The sequence below is a fragment of the Podarcis tiliguerta genome, assembly GCF_965153285.1.
Source record: "Podarcis tiliguerta genome assembly, chromosome: 2".
Classification (NCBI taxonomy): domain Eukaryota; kingdom Metazoa; phylum Chordata; class Lepidosauria; order Squamata; family Lacertidae; genus Podarcis; species Podarcis tiliguerta.
This window is the reverse complement of record NC_139535.1, coordinates 93,220,653-93,243,162: the sequence shown is the minus strand read 5'-3', so window position 1 is coordinate 93,243,162 and position 22,510 is coordinate 93,220,653. Positions and strand designations below refer to the sequence as shown.

Sequence of the window (22,510 nt, the reverse complement as noted above, 5' to 3'; positions counted from 1 at the left end):
CGGGATGAATTAAGTTCGTAACCCAAGGTACCACTGTAGGGACTAATCAGAGCGGCAGCAGAATTCCTTCAGGGGGCAAAGAGGATTAAGGCAGCAGAGCTGGGCATCTCAAGCATAATATTCCAGGGCTGCCTTATGTATTTTTCAGTGAACGAAGTGCATTCATGTGGGGAAAGGGAAGCCCGTGTGCAGATGATGATTATTTTTAATTAATAAATTTATGTACTGCCCTATACCCGGCTTGGAAGAAGGGCAACAGCAAAACGGTACAAAATCAACCATCGGAATTTACAATTTCATAATAACAGTAATAATGAAACAGCAAAGTAATAACAACTATAATGGCATACAACAAAATAACATCTCATTACTATAACTATAGCAACATTGCCCCTCCTAGCAGTAAAAAACAACAACAGGGGGGTTTAAACAAGCTCTACCTCTCTTTTAAGTCGGAACCAGTGAAGGCGGTGAAGGTCCTGTGTAAGTGCCTGGAGGCAGCTGGATGGCACCTATCAGATTGAGGTTGAATCCTGACAAGACAGAAGTACTGTTTTGGAGGGTAACTGTGCCCCTGAAGAACCAGGTATGCAGCCTGGGAGTAATTTTGGACTCACAGCTGTCCATGGAGGCACAGGTCAATTCTGTGTCCAGAGCAGCTGTTTACCAGCTCCACCTGGTACGCAGGCTGAGACCCTACCTGCCCGCAGACTGTCTCGCCAGAGTGGTGCATGCTCTAGTTATCTCTCGCTTGGACTACTGCAACACGCTCTACGTGGGGCTACCTTTGAAGGTGACCTGGAAACTGCAACTAATCCAGAATGTGGCAGCTAGACTGGTGACTGGGGTTGCCCCTTTTAATAACTTTCTAGCACCAAGAGTGCACTACCTGAAGTTCAAAATAAAGAGGAGTGCCTATACAGAGAAAGGACAGGCTTGAATTATTGCAGCCATGGCACTGGGTGCTGGTCAGTGTCATTAAGGACAAAGCTGGAAATTGCTGATAGCGCTTCACAGGACCCACAACAGACCAGAGTGGTATTTTTGATGGGAGCAGTTTTGGAAGAGAAGGCACTTTGTCAAATTATTAGCTAGCTTCTCATAAGAAAGAAAGCAAGTGCCTACCAATGACATCCATGTACTGCCGCACGACACTCTTTGGGTCTGGACCCAGGAAGATGTAGAAATCCAGGATACCACCAGTTGTTCTCCAGGTTAGGGCTGGACTGGGCTGCAGGATCACATCTGAAAGGCAGAAAGAGGCATGGAAATGGTGGCCAAAGACCAAAGGCACATCCTGAAAATAGATTCCAAAATCTCGTTCCAGGAAGGTGGATCCAGTGAATTAGTGGCAATAAGCAGGGAGGGACCAGAGTCAGACCGAAAATAAAATAAATTGGCTTTATCTAAACTGAAGCACATAAATGATGAAAATTTACAAATTCAGCAACCACTAAAAAATCAGAATAAAAATAAATAAATTTATAAATGGTGAATGATATTAGACTGGGGAATAACATTAATTAAACAAAGCATGTATGTAAACCCTAAATTGCACCCTCCTGAAACTTTTACCAGTCTAATTTAGTTAATTTAGGTTACTAAATTCATAGCCTTATAGCAGTTTAATCTAAAGTGTAGTGGGGGGGTGATGACCTTCACAATGCATACAGATTTGCCCCCCAAATGGGGCTCAGTAAAACTTCCCAATTTGGAGCCCAGATACACTGTCAAAATTTTACCATCACGGTTTACAGGCAACCATCACCTTGCACCAGCAGCTAAATCCCTCACCTCTCCAGCCCGATGTGTATTTTTGGCTGTAAATATGCCGACAGCATCAGTTTGCTGTTACCCACTCACTACACCACCTTATTTGATCAGGACAGATGCACAATATTACATATAGATTCATCAGTCTTAAAGGGAAAGGCTTACATTTGTCAGGCTGCGAACTTAAACACATCTTGAACAGTGGAGCTTCCCTAGGAGTAAGTCCCATGGAATACAATAGAATTTGCCTCTGAAGGGACGCGGGTGGCGCTGTGGGTTAAACCACAGAGCCTAGGGCTTGTCGATCAGAAGGTCGGCGGTTCAAATCCCTGTGACGGGGTGAGCTCCCGTTGCTCAGTCCCAGCTCCTGCCAACTTAGCAGTTTGAAAGGACAAAGTGCAAGTAGATAAAGAGGTACCACTCCGTCGGGAAGGTAAATGGCGTTTCAATGCACTGCTCTGGTTTGCCAGAAACGGCGTAGTCATCAATAAAGCGAAATGAGCGCCGCAACCCAAGTCGTCCACGACTGGACCTAATGGTCAGGGGTCCCTTTACCTTTATCTTTTACACATGCCGAGGATTGCACTGTTGGCTAAGAAACTAAACTGCCACAGCTCCAAAAAGAAGAAGAAGAAAGGAAATCCCAAAGCATTATAGAATGCTTGAAAAAATGACTATTAAATATATAGTATCCTGCATTTTAAATAAACAAGATGTAGGGCCCTTTGTAGAGGTAGATATAAAGGAACAGAGAACACACTCTAAAGAGATACCTACCCATAGCATTGCTGTTTAGCAAAAAGACTCCATGAGCCAAGCCGCCGTCTTCCATTGCCAGGTAGAAGGGGTGTGAGCCATACAGATTGACAGAGGGCTGAAAATGCAGAAACAGTGCATAGTCCACATTACACTACACAGCTAAGCCAGGTGTCAGGGACTGGACTGAAGGGGACAAGATAGAGGAGGAATGGTGGAGATCATTCCCCCCCCCCCTTCTCCTGAAGCTTCCAGAGAAGAGGAAGGCAGTACAGTGGTACCTCGGGTTAAGAACTTAATTCGTTCTGGAGGTCCATTCTTAACCTGAAACTGTTCTTAACCTGAAGCACCACTTTAGCTAATGGGGCCTCCTGCTGCTGCCGCGCCGCCGGAGGACAATTTCTGTTCTTATATCCTGAAGCAAGTTCTTAACCTGAGGTACAATTTCTGGGTTTGCGGAGTCTGTAACCTGAAGAGTCTGTAACCCGAGGTACCACTGTATTGAATTACAGCAGTGATTTGAGGATGGTGACAGATCAGAGACATGTGAACAGAGACATGTGAATCAGAGCAGACAGCTGACACATTATCATTGGAGAGTATTTCTGACCCCCCTTCTCCCAGAACCTGGCGATCGTTGAGAGTACAAGAGCAAAAGACTCGGAGACAATTAGCCTCTGTCGGCCACCATAAGGGAAAGTGCTGTTACTAGCAAGGGAACGGGAAGGAGCTCAATTGGAGCAACACCATTAATGGGAGACAGACTGCATTCCTTGTTTCTCACTGTGATGATTGAATAAACTCACTAGTAAGCACTATTATTTGTTTTCTCTGTTTCTCACTGCCACTGGGTGAGGCAAAGCTTGACACCAGGTTTAGTTAGTAGAGCAGTGCAATGATGGATCTACGCTGTGGACAATAGCAGAATACTTCAGATCCTCACTGCCAGACTAGGTCAAATGATCCTTCCTGCACAAAGCACATCAGAAGTCAATGAGAGGATAAGGCATTCCTCAGGCAAATGGTCCTAACAATGCATATGATGGTGTGCATGCCCACAACTCCATACACACTACTAACTTATAACCTGCTGAAGAATTCTGGGTACTGAAGTCAGGTGAGGTGTTGATAATTCTCTGCTGGAAATCCCAAACTCGTTTCCTAGAACTACTTCTCCGGGAAGAAGGAAAGGACAGGTTTAACTGGATTCCAAAACAGAAGGGACAAAGATAAACTGCAACAAAATGTTGTGGCGTAGAGTGCTCCTGTTGGGGGTTCCAGCCAAGCCATTTCCCATGCTACTCCCCTCTGTCCTCTGGATACACAGCGCAGTGTGGCCTCTGAGCATGCCCAATCTGTATTGGGCTGTTGCTGCTTTTTGAGACGTAGTCTTCTAAAGCCTCCCCCCCCCAGCCCTTCCTGAAACTCCCCATGACTTACTGTGGGTGTTATGTCCCGATTCCATAAGGTAACCCTGGTCCAATTGACATTCAGGATGAGCGAGGTCTGGTGCTCACCCAGCCCAGAGATGAAGCGCGATGGCAGGGAAGTGGAGATTTGCAGGAACTGGTCTGCGTAGAACAGGGGAGCCACGGTGGTATTGATCCTATTTGGGGGAGAAAGTGGACAATCCCACTAAGCAGATTGCAATGAATTTGCCTTTTCTAGATCTCTGTTCCACTAACCACTCCCAAAGCCTACACCCACACACGTAACTTCCAATGGATTTGTTGACCACATGGCTAGGGCACATGAGCACTGTGTAGCTCAGTTGGCCATAGGAGGCTATTGCTTGTCTGAATTCACTGTGAGAACAAGGAGAAAGAAGCCCCTGAACCAGACATTAGGAACATAAGGCTCTGCCTTATACAAGTCCACCTAGCTCAGTGTTTTCTGCCTGACTGGCAGAGGCTCTCCTCCATTTCAGGCAGAGATGTCTCCAAGCCCTACCTGGAGATGTTGGTGATTTCACCAGGGACCTCCTGCCTGGAACACAGATGCTTTACCACCGAGTCCAGCCAAAAAGTGTTAGAATTCCTGCTCCGTGATTGCAGTCATGGGATTGTTGTCTTTCACATGACGGTGTATGTTTTGACTCCACAGAGTGGGAAGTGACGGAGATAGGATGTTTGTGTAATTGAAGTGGGACTATTGTCCTTTGTTCTTTCTCTTTGCTGTGTGATGCTAGAGAGAGAGGGAGCCATGTTGCAGTGCTCCGTGTGTGTTTATATGTAAATAAAGTAGATTAGCCAAAATGCTGAGTTGCTGAGGTCTGTTACGCAAGCTGCGAAGACTCTGCGATCCCTAAGTGTGCCGATGTCTATTGGCATCGGTCACTGTGATGTTCAGGCTGAAGAAAGCTTTTGAAGCTCCCGGTCGACCAGGAGGGAGAGAACATGCCAGTCGGGCATGTGTCTCTGCCAGGGTCCTACTCGAGTGTAGGTCAAGCTCTTGGCAATTCCACTTTAGCATTTCTCTGGTTCCCGCTGCCCTAGCACACCTGTGAATAATGTCACTACATACCCTGAATGCAGAAAAGGACCTTTCAAGCTCTTTCTCACCAGAAAAGCAGAAGGTCAAAAAGAGGAAGTGCTTTAGCCAGGGTTATAAATACAGTGGTGCCCCGCAAGACGAATGCCTCACAAGACGGAAAACCCGCTAGACGAAAGGGTTTTCCATTTTTCAATGTGCTTCGCAGGACGAATTTCTCTATGGGCTTGCTTCGCAAGACGAAAATGTCTTGCGATTCTTGCGATTTTTTTTCGCTCCCCACCCCCTTTTCCTAAGGCACTAAGCTGCTAATAGCCTTAATAGCCGCTAATCCGCTAATAGGGTTGCTTCGCAAGACAAAAAAACCGCTAGATGAAGAGACTCGCAGAACGGATTCTTTTCGTCTTGCGAGGCACCACTGTACTACAAAGAGCTCTAACCACTGGAGGCTGCTTCTCATAACAGTATTTGCTTAAGGTGCACACTTAAAAGAGACTACATTTTCAGATATCAAGTTATGTGCAAATGACTCCAATTCATGTCTGGAAAAACACACATCAGCCAGGCACACACATCAGAGAGTTGGTAATGTCTGAAGTGCCACCTTAGGTAGATTCTTGGGTATACACCCTGGATTGCTCGTACGTAGTATGGCAAATGGCCCTGGGGGCAGCCTGTCAGTGGAAGCCTTCTGCTTGTGCATCAGGGTGAGCCCCCTACCCCTGTGTGACCCCTGAAATTGGGGGTCGAGTATGATCTTAATACTATTACGTATACAGTGCATTAACTGATTTACCCCATGAAATAATATGTACATTATCCTATATATTAAACATAATACACATATGTTTAATTAGGCATTCATAATTTACCCCATGAATATCCTTGAATATACTAGTACCTATAATTTTACATAATACATAACTGTTTATTGTGCATAATATTCTATACCATACGACTATTAAATATAATTTATGTACAACATAGTCCACAACAACTCATACATACAAACAACAACACCATTGACAATTTAATTATCAAAATTAAACTCCTATCCCCTTACATAAAGAAAACAAACATAAAAATAAAAGACTTCCTTTATCCTGTAAATGACCTCCTTATTTACTTCTTGTATACTGGTATACTGTTTCTTTTGTATTACAATTTTTCCTAGTTATGACTTAGAAAACCGCAAAGTCTCCTGTAGAAATTATTCAAAACAAGTCCAGGTATATATTTTGGGGCACTGTTTGGTTAAAGCATGCTCTGAATTTCCCCCATTCTTTTTGAAATTCTTGTCTGGGTTGTAAACACTCATGGATCTCCACTAATCACTACCCACCATAATCTTACATTCAGCCATTACCTGAAATATTTCTCGTCAACATGGAAGTGCATTTTATACCCGGTTATTTATTAATCTGGCTTATCACGTGAGAATCATCAACCCCTCCCTAGTAATCACGCCCATAACTTGAGGTTGCATCACTTTTCCCAAGGCCTCTGGTTGTTAGGTCAGGACCATCCTACTCTCCATCACCACTTTCTTATCTTTTCCAAGGCCTCTGGTTAACGGGTTAGTTCCGCTCGTGCCCTTGCTCATAGCATAACTGGTTTTCCTGTCGGCTGGTATTTTTTATTTCTCTTTCCCTTCAGATGACACTATGTGGTGGGGAGAGGAGGGATCGTTCTGTCTGGCAAGCTCAAATGCTTGTACAGATGGAACGACTGAAAGAGCATGATGATGAATTCTATCCCTGGAATATATTAGCTACAACATGGGTCTCAGACAGGTCAACTGCCTTCACCCCCACATGCTCTCATTCCTCTGTTATTTTCATATAGCTTTTCAGGCTCTGTTTGACTGATGCTCTTGGCAGCAAGCAGACAGAAGGAGAAGATTTGGGTAAAGAAAATCAGGAGTAACTTACAGAACCTGCCCACTGGATTTTCGGACAACAACAAGGCCAAAGGGATCATCAGAGAACTGTACAGAATACAGTGTTGAGGATGCCCGGTTGCTCGTTTTTGGGGTCTCTAAAGGGACTTCATAGCGCTTGTTAACTGGATCCTTAAGCTGTGTTGGAGAAGACAATAGAAACATCATTACAGAGTTGACTTAAGCCATAGTGAGCCTATGAAGAGATTCCTGAATCACAAATAGAGATGGTGCAAATCAGAGAAGTCTAGCCAGGCTGTCAGGAACTTAGCATCTATAGTGAAATTACTTGAGAGAAGTAGGGGGTGGGAAAAGATCATTCATGAATTTTGGAGTGGGCATGTCATGGTCAGAGTATGAGTCAAAGGAACCAGGTGTTTTTCATGAAACAACTCATCCCTCCAGCCCCAATTCAATTAGCAAAATATTTGACTTTATATACAGTACCGATTTATTACATTCCTTAGCCACTGATTTGATCCAAGTAGCAAAACACCCCAATTTTCACCTGATTTTGATCATTGTATATTCTCCTGGAGCACTATAGGCCCACTTGGTTTTTGATGTTGTTTTGAAATATTACACTGAGATTTTTGTGCTATTTGGGCGTGTGTGTTTTTAATTACATCTTATTGCATGTATAATATGCAACTTACAAGTTGCTCTGTGAAGATATTTTTTTCTTGATGAGCAGTATACAAATGAAATGAAATAGGCACATTCCCTACTCACCGTGAAGTGAAGCCTGCCCTCCGTCTCAAAGATCACATCCAGCTGCAAGGTCATTATGTCGTCCGGCATGAAACTGGGCACACCGCGGGTCAAGCGGGCAGTGTAGCCACTTTCAGTGGTGGTCAGGTTTGCTAGCTTGTAACTAGGGTAGCTAGGAGGGAAGAAGCACCACGGCTGCAAAATAGCAGGGCCCTTGGGCAAAACAGGGACATAACAACAGCCCCGGGCCTGGCATTCTTCTTGAGAGAGCAGCTTCTCTGGAGCACAGTCAAAGCGGCTGTCTGGAGGAACGTTGCACTGTGGCTGCGCGATGAACCCTCTGGGGAATTCCGGTCGTTCTATGGGTTTCCGTTTCACGTCCCTGCATTTATTATGATCTCTGCAGGCACTCGCTGCTTCTGGAGCAGCTCCAGGGCTCAAGTTATCATGGACCCCAGAAACACCAAGTATAACAGTTGCAGCTGTGATGCCAGAAGCCCACAGAATCATGCAGAGACCCTTCCACTTAGGCTTCTCCGTCAGTGGCATAGCGGACTTTCAGGAGACAGGCAGGTGTGCCCTCCTCAGCCGGCATAGGATTGGTTAAGGCATCCACCTGCGGGAGAACATGCAAGACAAGGAACTTAAGACTTTCTGCAGGCTGCATTGCCCAAGAGTCCTATTGTGTAGTCAAAAGTTCCCAGTCTGCTTCTTGGCATTCATTAGCTTTATCTGACTTAAGTACCCAGCAAGTCAGTTCTATACAATAGCCAGAGTGCATTCCTGCCTACCCCACCCCCACCCCGGTCTGCCTAATGCTGCTTCCAAACTTAATGGGCCCCCTGACACCCCTTTGAGGGTTCACTAGACTACTCACATTGATGGATTTGGGTTTAAATGGAGCATTCATTCATGGGTGTAACATAGCTGTCAACGTTTCCCTTTTCTTGCTAGGAATCCTATTCGGAATAAAGGAATTTCCCGTTAAAAAAGTTGACAGCTATGGGGTGTGGCGGGGGGGGGGGGCAGGGGCCAGCAGCCTCCCCTCAATCAATAAAAATCCATAGAAACCTGAGGTCCTGCCCCACCCCACCCCAAAAATCCTGGCTACGCCCATGCATTCATTCTAGTTTGGTGGACTCCATTCTGCCTGTGATTAAGTCCTATGCTCCCTTCTTTTTTTCTCTGGAGAAAATGGGGTACAATTCTATATGGGAACTATCACAGTCCCAAATACTACCTGTTTTCTGGCAAGATTCCGTGCCTAAGAGCTCTGCAGCAGGCAGAAAAACAGAAGGTGTGGCTTTTAATAGCATATACAGTACTGCTATTATACAGTGAAAGGAGGCACGTTTTCCCAGGTTTTGGGGGGGGGCAGTTAAAGGCACGGGAATCCTGCAAATAACATGAAAAATGGTGACTGCGTAATTAATAAAATACCGACTTCGGAATTTTCCTCATGAGTCAACACTGCTAACTTTGCTTTTTATGTAATAAAAATTACAGGAACCCTTGAAAACCTCACAGTGCTTGATCTCCGAATAAGATTCTTCAGCTTACTCTACCAGGCTTGCAGAACGGGGTGAGGGACATGTTGTGACGTGGGGTTTGTGATTTCAGCTCTCTTGACATAATCTGCTGGAGACAGTTCTCTAGTAACACTTCTTTATTACAGCAAACAAGACTGAAGACTGAGGAGGGGAAAGCTACATTTATAGGGACAGGGGACTAGCTAGAAAGGATACATTTTGGAGGGAACAATATCAGGCAATCACAGTCCTGCCTTTTGGAGGAAACCAATAAGACAGAGGATCCAAATACAGCAGTTTAAATGAACCAATAGTAGCTGTACCCCCTGAAACCAAAAGGCAGTTACTTTACCCTAATGCAAATATAGACAATAATAATACAGATATAAAATCCTTTGACTCAATACACAACACCCCTCCCCCCCTAGTGAGCACAGCAGACGTAATCTCTCAGGTACTGTGGGGTCCTACAACTTCTACTTGATCTCCTGACAACAGGCGTTGCCGGTTCTGGATTGGGTGTTACCTGTGGTAGAGGGGCTGCTATAGGGGTTTCCTCAGGAACAGATGGAGTCCCAGACATCTCAGGGTTCCCTACCTGTACCTCGTCATCATGAGGACTAGCAGACCCTGGTTCATTTGCTGAAGCCCCTGGTGACTGCACCTCTGGGCCATTTTCACTCTGGTCTTGCAGCTCTGCGTCGTTAGCCAGGGATGAATTATCTGACTCCTCCCTGCTGAGCGCCCGGCGCCTCAGCTGATCTATATGTCTCTTCCAAACTTGCCCATTTTCCAAGGTTACATAATAGGACACAGGTCCACTAGCCCGGGTGACCACACCAGCCACCCACCGCGAACCTCGTGAATAGTTCCTCACCCAGACCAGATCTTCAGGGGCGAGATACCTTGTTGTGTCAGTCTCAGCCTGGGGGGTTGCTCTTGAATTATGGTTTGGCATTTTATCCGGGTGGACATAATCCAGCACCGTTACCAGTCTTCTACCCAAGAGCAGCTCAGCTGGCGACTTGCCCGTCGCAGTACACGGCGTCGCATGCTGCAAAAATAACATTCGCGCGATGCGAGCTGACCAGTTACCCTCCATTAAGCGCGCAATGGATTCTTTGGCTGTTCTTACCATGCGCTCAGCCTGCCCATTGGAGGATGGGTGAAAGGGCGCGGATGTGACCCCTCTTATGAAGTTATCAGCCAAGAATGCCCTGAATTCTTGGGATACAAAAGCTGCCCCATTATCTGATACAATGGTCTCAGGTAACCCGTGGGTTGCAAACAGCTGCCTCAACACCTTGATTACGGCAGCTGATGCCATGCTAGGGACCATCGCCACTTCTAACCATTTGGAATATGCATCGACGACAACCAAAAAGACCTTCCCCTGGAATGGCCCAGCAAAATCTAAGTGCAGCCGGCTCCAGGGAGATCTGGACTGCTCCCACCAGTGAACTGGTGCTCTGGCCACTTCTGGCCGCACCTCTTGGCATGCCTTACATGTTCGTACCCATTGTTCTATGTTCTGGTCCATTCCAGGCCACCACACATAACATCGGGCTAGCGACTTCATCCTGACCATTCCCGGGTGTCCCATGTGAAGCGTCTCAAGCACCCTGTTTCTCAGTGGTGCTGGGATGATCACCCTATCTCCCCACAGGAGACAACCCTTATGCATGGACAACTCGTGCTGCCTTGTCGCATAAGGCCTGAATTTGTCTTCATGCGGACCACCTGGCCACCCCCTCCCCACCCAAGTGAGCACACGGGAGAGAACAGCATCTTTCCTCGTTTTCTCAGCTATATCAGTAGCCGTTACAGGAGCCCCCGGAAGTGTTTCCAGCATCATTATGTGCTCCGCTGGAGCGGGATCCTCATTGCTCCCGCCAGGAAGGGGCAATCGACTCAGCGCATCAGCGTGGCACAACCGTTTCCCCGGCACATGGGTCAAGGTGTACTGGAACCCGTTCAGGAATATAGACCAACGCAACATTCTGGGGGAGAGAATTTGTGGCGTTTGTTTGTTCGGGTTGAACAACCCTAACAGTGGTTTGTGGTCCGTTTCAATGGAGAAATGGCGACCGTACACATAATCATGGAACTTTTTGATTCCTGCCACAATTGCAAGCGCCTCTTTGTCAATTTGAGCATAGTTGCGCTCCGTGGGCGACAACGTACGGGAATAGAAAGAGATGGGCTTTTCCGACCCATCCAGTTCCCTATGACTCAGCACCGCCCCCAGGCCGTATTGAGAGGCATCACATGCCAGGACCAGCGGCTTTGACTCATCATAATGAGCAAGGACGCTCCCGCTACTCAGCATTCTTCGCAAGGAGTCAAAAGCCTTCTGCTGCCCCTGCCCCCATCGCCACACATTCTTTTTCTGCAACAGTCTATGTAATGGTTCAGCTACCGAAGCTTTATGGGGTAAGAACGAATGATAAAAGTTAATAAGTCCCAGGAATGACTGCAACTCCGTCTTGTTCTGTGGTCGTGGTGCCTCGATGATGGCCTTAATCTTAGCATCTGTGGGGTGGATGCCTGATGCATCAATTTTAAACCCCAAGAAATCCACAGCTGGCACCCCAAAGCTGCATTTTTCCTTTTTCAGTTGCAACCCCACCTCCTTGAACTTGAGCAACACTGCACGGACACGCGCAACCAGTTCCTGTGGGTCTTTTCCAGCAATCAAAACGTCATCAAAAAATGGCAAGACCCCCGGCAGACCTCTTAACAGGCGTTCCATGAGCCCTTGAAAAATCCCTGGGGCCACACAAACTCCAAATTGTAATCTGTTAACTCTGAACGCCCCTTTATGTGTGACAATAGTCTGTGCTTCCGCTGATTGTGGGGTTACTGGCAGCTGTTGGTAGGCTTGTGCCAGGTCAATTTTGGCAAACACCTTGCCCCCAGCCAGTTTAGCCAACAGATGTGATACGACTGGAATGGGGTATGAGTTTCCCCTGAGTGCCTTATTGATAGTACATTTGTAATCTGCACAGATCCTGACTTCCCCATTTGCTTTAAGGGGCGTGACGATTGGAGTCTCCCACTTAGCAGAGTCCACGGGTGAGAGAACTCCCTGCTTGACCAATTTATCCAGCTCTGCTTCGATCTTGGGTTGCAGTGCAAATGGCACTCGCCTTGGTTTGAGTCGGATTGGGGCCACCCCAGGGTCCAACTCGAAGTCAACTGGGGGCCCTTTATAACAACCCAGTTTTCCATTAAAGAGACCAGCAAACTCTTTGCATAATGCCTCGCTCATCTCAGGGCAGGTTTGGATTGAATTAAGCCCTGATATACTCAGTCCCAGGGCGGGGAACCAGTCAGTGCCCAGGAGACTGGGGCGACTGCCCTTCGCAATCACCAGTTTGAGTACAGCCTGTTTGTCCCGGAACTGAACTCTCACGGCACACATTCCCATAACATGGATGCGGCCCGCTGAGTATGACTGCAAGGTTGCCGGGAAGGGCTCCAGAGGGGGCAACTTACCCCTGGGGAAGAATGTCCTCGCGGTCTGGTCCGACACGATAGTGAATCCAGATCCGGAGTCCACCTCCATGTCGCACTGCTGACCCTCAATCTTCACCTTGACGTGTGCCTTGCCTTGCGCTGGGAACTGCACGACCCTCCCGTTGATCTCCGTTACATAGTGGCAGTCCTTTAGAAAATGGGTTGCTGTGGGCGGTCTGCGATGCTCCAGTCTAGGTGTTCCTGTCGCTCCCAACGCCGCCGATCTACAGACCCTGGCGATGTGACCTGTCTTCCCGCACGTCCGGCACATAGCATCCCGGAAACGACAACTCTTCCGCTCATGGTTTCCGCCACAACCTGGACACCTGCCTCGGTGATCTTTGTGCACTGTGCAGGCCTGACGCACTGACTCGACCCCACGGACTGGGCTCTGGCTCGGAGTAGCCTCTAGCTCGTCCATGGCATGCGCAACTTCTATCTGTGGCTTAGGGGCCTTGCGACTGGCATCAAGCTCCTCTCTTTCATAATTCTCCGTGGCGGTGGCCTCCTTCAAGGCTGAAGCAAGGGTAACCTCTTCTTTAGCCACGATGCGTCTTCTGGCTTTCTTGCTGCTCAGACCACCGATAAACCGATCCAGGAGAGTCTCTTCCAGATTTTGGAAGTCGCAGTGCTGAGCGAGCTTCCGCAGTTCAGCTAGAAATGCAGATACAGACTCCCCAGCACGCTGCTGCCTCTCATGAAACTCCATCCGCCGGGCCATCTTGGTCTCAGTAGGCGCCAAATGGCTTGTTAGGCAGGCAAGAATATCTTTGAGAGATGTCTCACTTAGCTTCGCTGGAGCAAGCAATGCCTTGGCCAGCTTGAAGGTCTCAGGCCCACAGTAGCTCAGGAATGTGGCCCTTCTTTTGCTGGCATCGGTGATCCCTTGAGCCACTGCGAAGAACTCGAAGCGTTCGACGTAGTCTTCCCACGTGTGGGGCTCTGATGGCTGGAAGGGCTCCAATACCCTTGGACTCTCCATTGTCCTGTGGCAGGGTCGTCTTCTCAGCTGGCCAGTGAGTCTTGTTCTTAGCTGCAATCCGGACTCTGAGGCAGGGCTGCGTTTAACCGCTCCTCAGCATTCCGGATCCCACCTTCGTCGCCAGTTGTTGTGACGTGGGGTTTGTGATTTCAGCTCTCTTGACATAATCTGCTGGAGACAGTTCTCTAGTAACACTTCTTTATTACAGCAAACAAGACTGAAGACTGAGGAGGGGAAAGCTACATTTATAGGGACAGGGGACTAGCTAGAAAGGATACATTTTGGAGGGAACAATATCAGGCAATCACAGTCCTGCCTTTTGGAGGAAACCAATAAGACAGAGGATCCAAATACAGCAGTTTAAATGAACCAATAGTAGCTGTACCCCCTGAAACCAAAAGGCAGTTACTTTACCCTAATGCAAATATAGACAATAATAATACAGATATAAAATCCTTTGACTCAATAGCTTACTCTACCAGGCTTGCAGAACGGGGTGAGGGACACTCAAATATATCCTGACCATTTCCCCCTGCAAAACTTCACTCACCGCCGGCTCAGAAACGCCGTCAGCCAGCCACATACAGTACTCGAGTCCAAGAATATTCCGGGTGGGTGGGGGAAATCAGGACAGTCACGTGAGCAGTTGATCATGTGACTTCCCCCTAGTTTGTCTTTCGGGTTTTCTTGAAGCAAGCAAGCTCCGTAGACTAAAGTGGGGGAAGAGTCTGTTGTTGTTACTTGAGGCATCATATAGCGTCATGGGGAAAGATTCCCCTGGATTCAAAATACTTTTCTCAGGGAAAATATGGATTCGGATTTGTACCCGAATTCATCAGACTGTGTAGAACTTCAACCTCGAACACGCACACACAGCCACCACGCTGGGGAACAAAAATAAGCAAGAAAAATTTGATAGGAAATGATCGAGGCCGCTCCTGAACTTTGGTATCTTCTAGACCTAGAGAGATTCATTTAGTCGGAAGGTGCGTGTCCTGAAGAGGGAACATGTTATGCCCTTTCGGAGTAGTTATAATAATGCGGACGCTTGGATACTCATTCCTATTAGCAAGCGATGAGCTTCTTCCTCATTGACGAGCTGTGACAAATTACCTTTTTTGCGGGGGGGGGGGGGAGGGAGCACCAATCCTGTAATTAAACCCTGTACAAGCATTGAGAATGTTCGCAAGTTTTTAGTCTGCCTCCTCGCGTGCGTGCACTTGCTACTTGTTGCTGCCGGTTTGGGAAGTGGTGTTCAAAAGGGACGATTAGTCTTACCCAGGCTTTCTCAACCTTGGCCCTCCAGATGTTTTTGGCCTACAGCTCCCATGATCCCTAGCTAGCAGGACCAGTGGTCAAGGATGCTGGGAATTGTAGTCTCAAAACATCTGGAGGGTCGAGGTTGAGGAAGCCTGGACTTACCTGAAGCGTAGATTTGGTGGATAAGGAAGGGTACATCACTTTGCCACCTTGATGCAGCTCTCCTGAAGCCCTGGGAGATGCGCTGGGAGAGAGGCTTTGCAGGTGCTGCCAATCAACAGTGCCTGCAAAGCGCCTTTGGGCCAAGCCCTGCCCTTGCCTGTCCCACATCTGGTATTCTACTGTATATGTCATATAACAACTGGTGCAGAGCTGGTAGGCACACTTGGTGGAATGGGCCTGATGATAGTCAAATTTGGGCAGCAGGCTGGAGGTTCACACTGGACAGTATACAGGTGTGCTTGCAGAACTAGCATATTTTTTTCTACAACGAAAAGCTGTTTCAGCCACACATTTTGTACCCCAAATGGATGACAAGGTAGAAAATACACAGTGTGTGTTTTTGTGAAGGGTGTTCACATACAGTATAAAACTCTGAACCAACACTTTAGCAAAAAAGAAAAGAAAATACCCCTAGCTGAGTGCCTATAGCAGGGGTCAGCAAACTTTTTCAGCAGGGGGCCGGTCCACTGTCCCTCAGACCTTGTGGGGGGCTGGACTATATTTTGAAGGGGGGGGGGGTGAACAAATTCCTATGCCCCACAAATAACCCAACACATTCTTTTGTTGTTTAGTCGTTTAGTCATGTCTGACTCTTCGTGACCCCATGGACCAGAGCCCGCCAGGCACTCCTGTCTTCCACTGCCTCCCCCAGTTTGGTCAAACTCATGCTGGTAGCTTCGAGAACACTGTCCAACCATCTCGTCCTCTGTCGTTCCCTTCTCCTTGTGCCCTCCATCTTTTCCAACATCAGGGTCTTTTCCAGGGAGTCTTCTCTTCTCATGTGGTGGCCAAAGTACTGGAGCCTCAGCTTCATGATCTGTCCTTCCAGTGAGCACTTAGGGCTGATATCCTTCAGAATGGAGAGGTTTGATCTTCTTGCAGCCCATGGGACTCTCAAGAGTCTCCTCCAGCACCATAATTCAAAAGCATCAATTCTTCGGCCATCAGCCTTCTTTATGGTCACACATTCTACTCATGTAAAAACATGCTGATTCCCTGATGATCTGCGGGCTGGATTTAGAAGGCGATTGGGCTGGATCTGGCCCCTGGGCCTTAGTTGGCCTATAGTATTAAAGTTGGTAGAAGACACCCTGCACCACTTGGGCCTCAGTCCACTAGTATCCCCTAAACTATGCACCTGTTCCTTCAGAGGAAGGGTAACCTCTCTCAGAGGAGGCTACCTCCTAATCTATCTGGTCTAGGGAACTACCGGTACCGACTAACAGTGCCTCAGTATCGTTTGGATTAAGTTTGTTTATTGGCTCTCTTGCTGAGGCAAGACATTGTTCTAGCACATTCCCTACCACACCTGCAATCAGATAATTTTTGGAAGTGGGTTTTGATAAGCCGCTCTACAATTGGGTATAAGTGGGAAAATGCTTTCAGTTCTGGTGTTCTGTTTTAAGTTGGAACACTGTAGAGAAGATAATCTGGAGATGAGTAAATAGGGCCCTGGATAGCATGATCCGTTCCTTTAAATTGTTTTTATAAAAGAAGTAGCACAGTCTGTTTAGCTTCTCCAAACCTAAATACCCTCTTAGGATACAATATAGGGGGAAAATAAACTCAACCAAGGGAAGCAAAACAAATATAAATACCTGTGTATTAAAAATGAGGAAGAAAACTTTTTATAGTGTGACTTGCTATCTTTGCAGCCTGATGGTAGTCCATTTTAAGTAACCTGATCAGCAGAAAAATTATGGGACCCAAATTCTGCAACTCTCCTTTAGTATATTAAGGGTTTAGAACATAGATCAGGAACCTGTGGGCCTTCAGCTGCTGCTGGATTCCAACTCACCTCATCCCTATTGCCCATGCTGGCTGGGGCTCGTAGGAGTTGGAATCCATCAGCACTAAGAGGGCACCACACTAGCTGCCTATGCCATAGATTAATGACAGATTTTCTGTCCTCAGTAACCTAAGTCTACGGACAGTAAACTGATCCTTAACAGCCTGCTGTTCCAGAACGGAAAGAAAAGTAAGAGCAAAAATTAAAGAATTCAAGACTGACATGCTTCTATTTATTTATTGCCACATTGACCATCTTTGCTCTTTCATGTTTAACTATCCACTAAATGATGAGCAACAATTGTTCCAAATCATTCTCAAAAACATTTTTATTTGTGAAATATCCAATATGTAAACGTTTCAGTCTTCGTTTCCCCGCCCCCTGCTACTATACTGTTGGGGTACCCAGCCTATGGCTTAGGCTTTGGATGAGCAACTTCAATGCCGGCTTGTGCTGAGGATGCTCCTGCCCGATTTGATGGAGGATGACGTGAACGCTGTGAAGTCGCTCCTCCAGCTTCTGCCTTTCGATGCGGACCATTAACTCAGCGCGGCAAACTGGGTGGTAGCGTCCTTCCTTCACTGACCGCAGGTGCTTCAGGCGCCCCTGGTTGGCCACAATATCTGCAAGGTTCTTAGAAAAGCAACATCAAATACGTTATAAGAAACAAAAGTCTACAGGCAAGGCAACAGTGAATGGGTGCTTGAGGTTGGGAAGAACTGCTTCCCAAAGATCTGTTCCTTCTGACGATCAGAGACCTAGTCTTTAATAGACAAGGTCCCCAAGTGCGGGGGACAGTGAAACAACATGGTGGGCACTGCAAGGGAGTTCCAAAAGTGAATGCGTGCATTATTATACCTGCATAGGGCTAATGTATTTTGGTGGACAGAATGTTGGGTTTAAATGCAATAAGCCCTGCTTCAAATCCCTGGCCAGTCATGTAGCTCAAAGATGGACTTGGAGTGTGTGTTAGCCTAAGCTAACCCATAGGTTGTTGTAAGAGTAAAGGAAAATGCACTTTGTACGCTATAAGTCAGGGGTCAGCAAACTTTCCAGAAGAAGCTGGAAAATGTGCTACAGAGAAGCCCTGTTCTGCTCACCTGCCGTTTCTTCTCCTGCAGATGATCCACCTCTGTCTCAAGCTTATTAAATTCCGTGTTCAAGAGGGAGATGTTGTTCTGCTTCTCCTGAAGTGAAGTAGCGAGGCTCACCTGGGAATTCTCAAGTTCAAAGATGGTTTTGTTGCACTCCTCAGCATTCTAAAGGGAGAGAAGCAGAGGGGGAAACACTCTATGCCTTTCAGTGCCAACTCCCATGCCAGGTAGTCTTGTAAGAGACTATCTTGGGGTAGCATCATGCATTACATTTTTATTAAACGGTGGCTATTCTAACGTAGGAAAATGCATGTACACTGTCACAAGAAGCTTTGATACATGGGTGCAGACAGGATAGCTGATGAGAATCCATACGTCTTGCAGCAGGGTAAAATCTCATGCCATGCTTAATAGGTAATGGCGCACATAAACATGGAACGGAGGAAATGTCTCATATTTCAAGCTCTTCCTTCCCTTAGCATACAAAAGCAATGAAAACGCAGGTGTTCCTAATTGCCATCTGGCCAGCAGGAATCTGGGGGACCTTCTATTGACAGTCTCTTCATGGGATCTGTCCAATTGTGTTGCTGTTCTAGTTCATTGCATTTTAAACCATATTTTGAAAAGGTTCTTTGAACTGCAGAAGAAAAGGCTCTAATATTTTCTTTCTCGATAGGTCCTTTTTGGGCTTGGAGCTGGCAACTTCAGGAAGGCATTTAGCAGTCTCTGGTCGCTTTCATACTAGTTGTTTTGCCATCCTCTGTTCACTCAGTTTTTATTGAGAATAAAGATGATGCATCCTGGAACTGATTAAGAGCTGATTAAGGGTTTAGAAGCTACTCATCAGTAATGCTGCTGCCATACTGAACAGGAAGCAATAAGAAGGCAGAAGCACAAGGGGGAGTTTCTAATTAAAGCTGCAGGAGGTGTTTGTTTGTTTGTTTTTGCTGAACAGGACTTACATCTGAGTATACACTAAAGAAAGATATTTGTCATGGGCACTGGTGGATAATACAGTATTATACTGTGTGGTGTTTCAGTTCAACTTCCAGCTGATTACAGGAAAGCAACCCTTGCTAGGAGATCCTAGTGTGGAATAAATGTATATTTCAAACTGCCTGCTGTGGACCAGGAAGGTTGTTAAATTAGATTTTGTTCCGAGATTCTGCACTTGTAGGGCAGGCAAACTTGAGGGTCTTGCTATTTTCTATTCTGCTCTCTTTATATCAACTTAGTAAGAATTGACGTTTCCTGTTCTGTCTAGCATTTCATTTCAGAAGGTTAATTATTTGTGAAAGGCAGGAACAAGGCAAAGTTTATACAACATTTGAAGTGCTGATTTAGTTTGCTGTCAGGGCAACTAATAATACAGAATAACTTAGGGATTTGGTTGTTTCAATAAAGCAATCTGTGAGATTCAGTATATGTACAGTATATGTTAGAGTCTACAGCTGAGACTATTATTAAGCTATATAATACCATCTTCCTACTGTTTTTAATGAAGAGCTGCAGCTTTTAACATGGGCTGAGATGGGAGAATGTGATCAGGTAAGACTAGCTAGTGCTGCTATCCTTTGCAAGTGGGCTGAAGATGCTACATCTCAAGTCTTTTGGATTTGGGAAGATCCTGGCTGCTTCTTTGTAGAGTTGCTGTTCCTACCTAAGCCTAATTCCTCACGAACAGGAGCCCAACATTATCTCATATTATGTTCAGGGGCCCACTAGAGCAATGGCAGGCCATGGTAGCAGCCATGCAGAGGGATGTTTTAAGATGTTTGTCTAATGTCCAAGGGACATTAGAAGGCTGGGACCTCTTTAATAAGACACTGACTTCTATCCTAGGAAGTCTGGAAGTAGAACACTAAATAACTAGGAAAAGGACCCAGGATAAGGTGTAAACTGCACCAGCTCTTTTTGCTATTTTGGAGACACACTGTACAAAAATGAGCTGGTCAGATAAGAGTCCGATTTTTTAATATACTTTTGAGCAGTTTCCTAGTAGCATATAAAGGAAAAAAATAAATAAAAAGTGATTAGAATATCCCTTCTACATGGCCTTACTGAGCTATTGCCATCTGTCTTTATTTCCTGACCTTCTGGGTCTCTTTGATCTTTTTCTTTAGCTCCAGCTTCTTGTAATGGAAATCGCCCTTGGTGAACACTTTGCTACTCATTTTCTTCTGCGCCTCTCCACGAATCACAATGGACTCTCGGCGGGCAACCGCTGCCTCCATATCTCGCATGAGCTTCTCCTGTTGCTTCATCAGCTGCTGGTACCTTACCTACAATGCAGGAGAGAGAGAGGCAAACCTACTGGATACACCTCAAAGTCACACATGAGGCAGATGCCACTCTTCTATGCCTTGCATTTTAGCTATCAGACGGGGCACAGCGAACACATGAGCATCAACAGTCCTAAGGTTTGTACAATGTAGGTTGCATACACACCATACACTTAAAGCACAGAATTTTCCCCAAAGTCCGAGGAACTGGAGCACAGTGTTGATTTGTGCATTCGGCAAAAGGCTTTAGAATGGTTACAGTTTTCAAAGAATCTCAGCTATTGGCTGCAGAATGCCATGAGATAGGAGCTAGGGAACAACACTCCAATATGAAATGCAGTGGATCGCAGTGCCTCTGTTATCCAAGGGCTATCTGTTTCCTGCCAGTCCTTAGAAGAAGGCAAGGTTGGCAGCTAGAATGAAATTCATTAAACACACCTGAAAGAAAACCCCATTGATCTGCTTATCAATTATCCCAACTGCAGGATCTGTGTTTCTCCTGCCAGAAACTGGTTATCCTCGTTACAAGTTTTGGATCTGTCTGGCACAAAAAGTCACCAGGCCCCCACATATATATTATATGTGCAACTTTCCTTCCAACATTGTCTTCTATCATAATAGATACATCAGCAGAACAGGAAAGGATCACCAGAAGTCTACTGTGTAGGCAGGAGGTAATGTTGTTTCGGCTGAAATACTCTCTGCCTTAGTGCCTTAGACTAGGCTTCCACCACTTTGCTGAGGTTTCTGATGCTTTTGCCAGGCTAGGTGATGAGCAGATTTGTCTACCCAACCCTTTCTATGTCACCTGCATCCTGTGGATCTCTGACTTCATGGCTTGGATCTCACCCTGCCCGGTCTCTGAATCCACTGCTGCACGCATCTCTTTGGCCAGCTGTATTTTCTTCTCCCATTGCATCATCTGACATCTAAAAGGAGAAAAGGTGAGGGGGATGGAAAGGTTTTATACAGAGCACTAAAGCAGTTATTTTGGCTCTGATCTGTATCTGTTTCCAAGGTAATATATATTAGTTACAAAAAGGTCACAGAGTTATACTACTGATCTCACTAGCCAAGAGGAGCCTGGAGCCTCAAGCAAACTGCACACCGTACAAAACTCACTATCACAACAGGCCTGCTTTTGGGGTAAGTTGGGTGCAGAGAGATGTTGGTAGGAGAGATTGCATTTTCCAGGCAACTAAATTACTATTGTCTGTGTAACGTGGACTCACAACATAAGTGCTACAGGTGGATATGTGGATCTCACAAAAATACTGAGAAGAGTAGAATTGTTGCTTTAAAAAAGAAATCATCTAGAAGACCCTGGACAGCACAGTAGCAATTGTGGTGATCAAACCAATTATTCCAGGCCTGAAAGCTGCTGTCTGTTCAGCTCTGAGGCTGTGAGAAAAGGAAATCTGATTTACGGTACTTGTGGCTATTCTGTGACTGGTCCTTCCAAAAGAGAGGACCATGTATAAGGAAGCATGTATATTTTACCAGCTGTACTGCATAAGCGTTCAAGTTCCATATTACACAAAAGGACTCACTCTGCCTCGAGTAGGCTGTTGAGGAGCCTCTCTTTCTCTTCTTGAAGTCGGTCCAGCTTCTCTTGCATCTCAATTGATTCTCTCTCTGCTACCTAGAGCCAGAGAGACATTGTTTATGCTTTTTATCCACTTGGGAATAAACTGGGCCAATAAAAAGGATAGCTTTATTTTTTTGTGTGCCAGGCAAATAAGTCCCTGACTAAATGTGCATTTGAGCCCCCTTTCCCCCAATTTAATTCTTAGGTACACTGTACAATTTATATTGCTCCACCACTCCCACAAAAGGCATTCAGGCTACTTCTCAAGAGTTGCTCCTTTCTATAGGTTCAGCAAAACAGAGCAAGAGCATCACAGACAATGTATGAGGAAACACATCAAGAAGACAGGCAATACCTTGAGAGCACGCACAAACTCATTCTCCATGATAGTATTGCCTTGTTGCAACCCTTCAGAATTCTCGCTGTTCTTATTGATCAACAGATGCAGTTTCACCAAGTCGTTAGTCATGTTCTTCATGTGACGCTCAGTATCCTTCATCTCATTTTTCTCCTGCTGGATTTCATCTGCAGGGGAACAGTGGAGAGATAACAATGTTCTAAAATATGGGGTGTGTA

General features: G+C 46.1%; 2 protein-coding genes across 6 annotated transcripts in view; both read right to left on the bottom strand.

Moving 5' to 3' along the window:
- GAA (alpha glucosidase) overlaps window positions 1-14,359 on the bottom strand; it is a 28,332-nt gene extending 13,973 nt beyond the window's left edge. Inside the window, exons 1-6 of the mRNA XM_083430259.1 lie at window positions 14,250-14,359; window positions 7,691-8,285; window positions 6,951-7,096; window positions 3,970-4,135; window positions 2,551-2,647; window positions 1,126-1,245 (exon numbers count right to left, since the gene is read on the bottom strand). Coding sequence (XP_083286385.1) covers window positions 1,126-1,245; window positions 2,551-2,647; window positions 3,970-4,135; window positions 6,951-7,096; window positions 7,691-8,218 — 1,057 coding nt within the window. The 5' untranslated portion in view covers window positions 8,219-8,285; window positions 14,250-14,359. The remainder of the gene's footprint in view (window positions 1-1,125; window positions 1,246-2,550; window positions 2,648-3,969; window positions 4,136-6,950; window positions 7,097-7,690; window positions 8,286-14,249) is intronic.
- Window positions 14,360-17,280: 2,921 nt separating this feature from the next.
- CCDC40 (coiled-coil domain 40 molecular ruler complex subunit) overlaps window positions 17,281-22,510 on the bottom strand; it is a 169,547-nt gene continuing 164,317 nt past the window's right edge. For all 5 annotated transcript variants that reach the window (XM_083430252.1, XM_083430253.1, XM_083430249.1 and 2 more), the window contains 6 exons: window positions 22,290-22,459; window positions 21,897-21,988; window positions 21,155-21,275; window positions 20,158-20,346; window positions 18,071-18,229; window positions 17,281-17,603 (listed from right to left, as the gene is read on the bottom strand). In XM_083430252.1, the coding sequence (XP_083286378.1) occupies window positions 17,358-17,603; window positions 18,071-18,229; window positions 20,158-20,346; window positions 21,155-21,275; window positions 21,897-21,988; window positions 22,290-22,459 (977 nt within the window). In that variant the 3' untranslated portion in view covers window positions 17,281-17,357. The remainder of the gene's footprint in view (window positions 17,604-18,070; window positions 18,230-20,157; window positions 20,347-21,154; window positions 21,276-21,896; window positions 21,989-22,289; window positions 22,460-22,510) is intronic.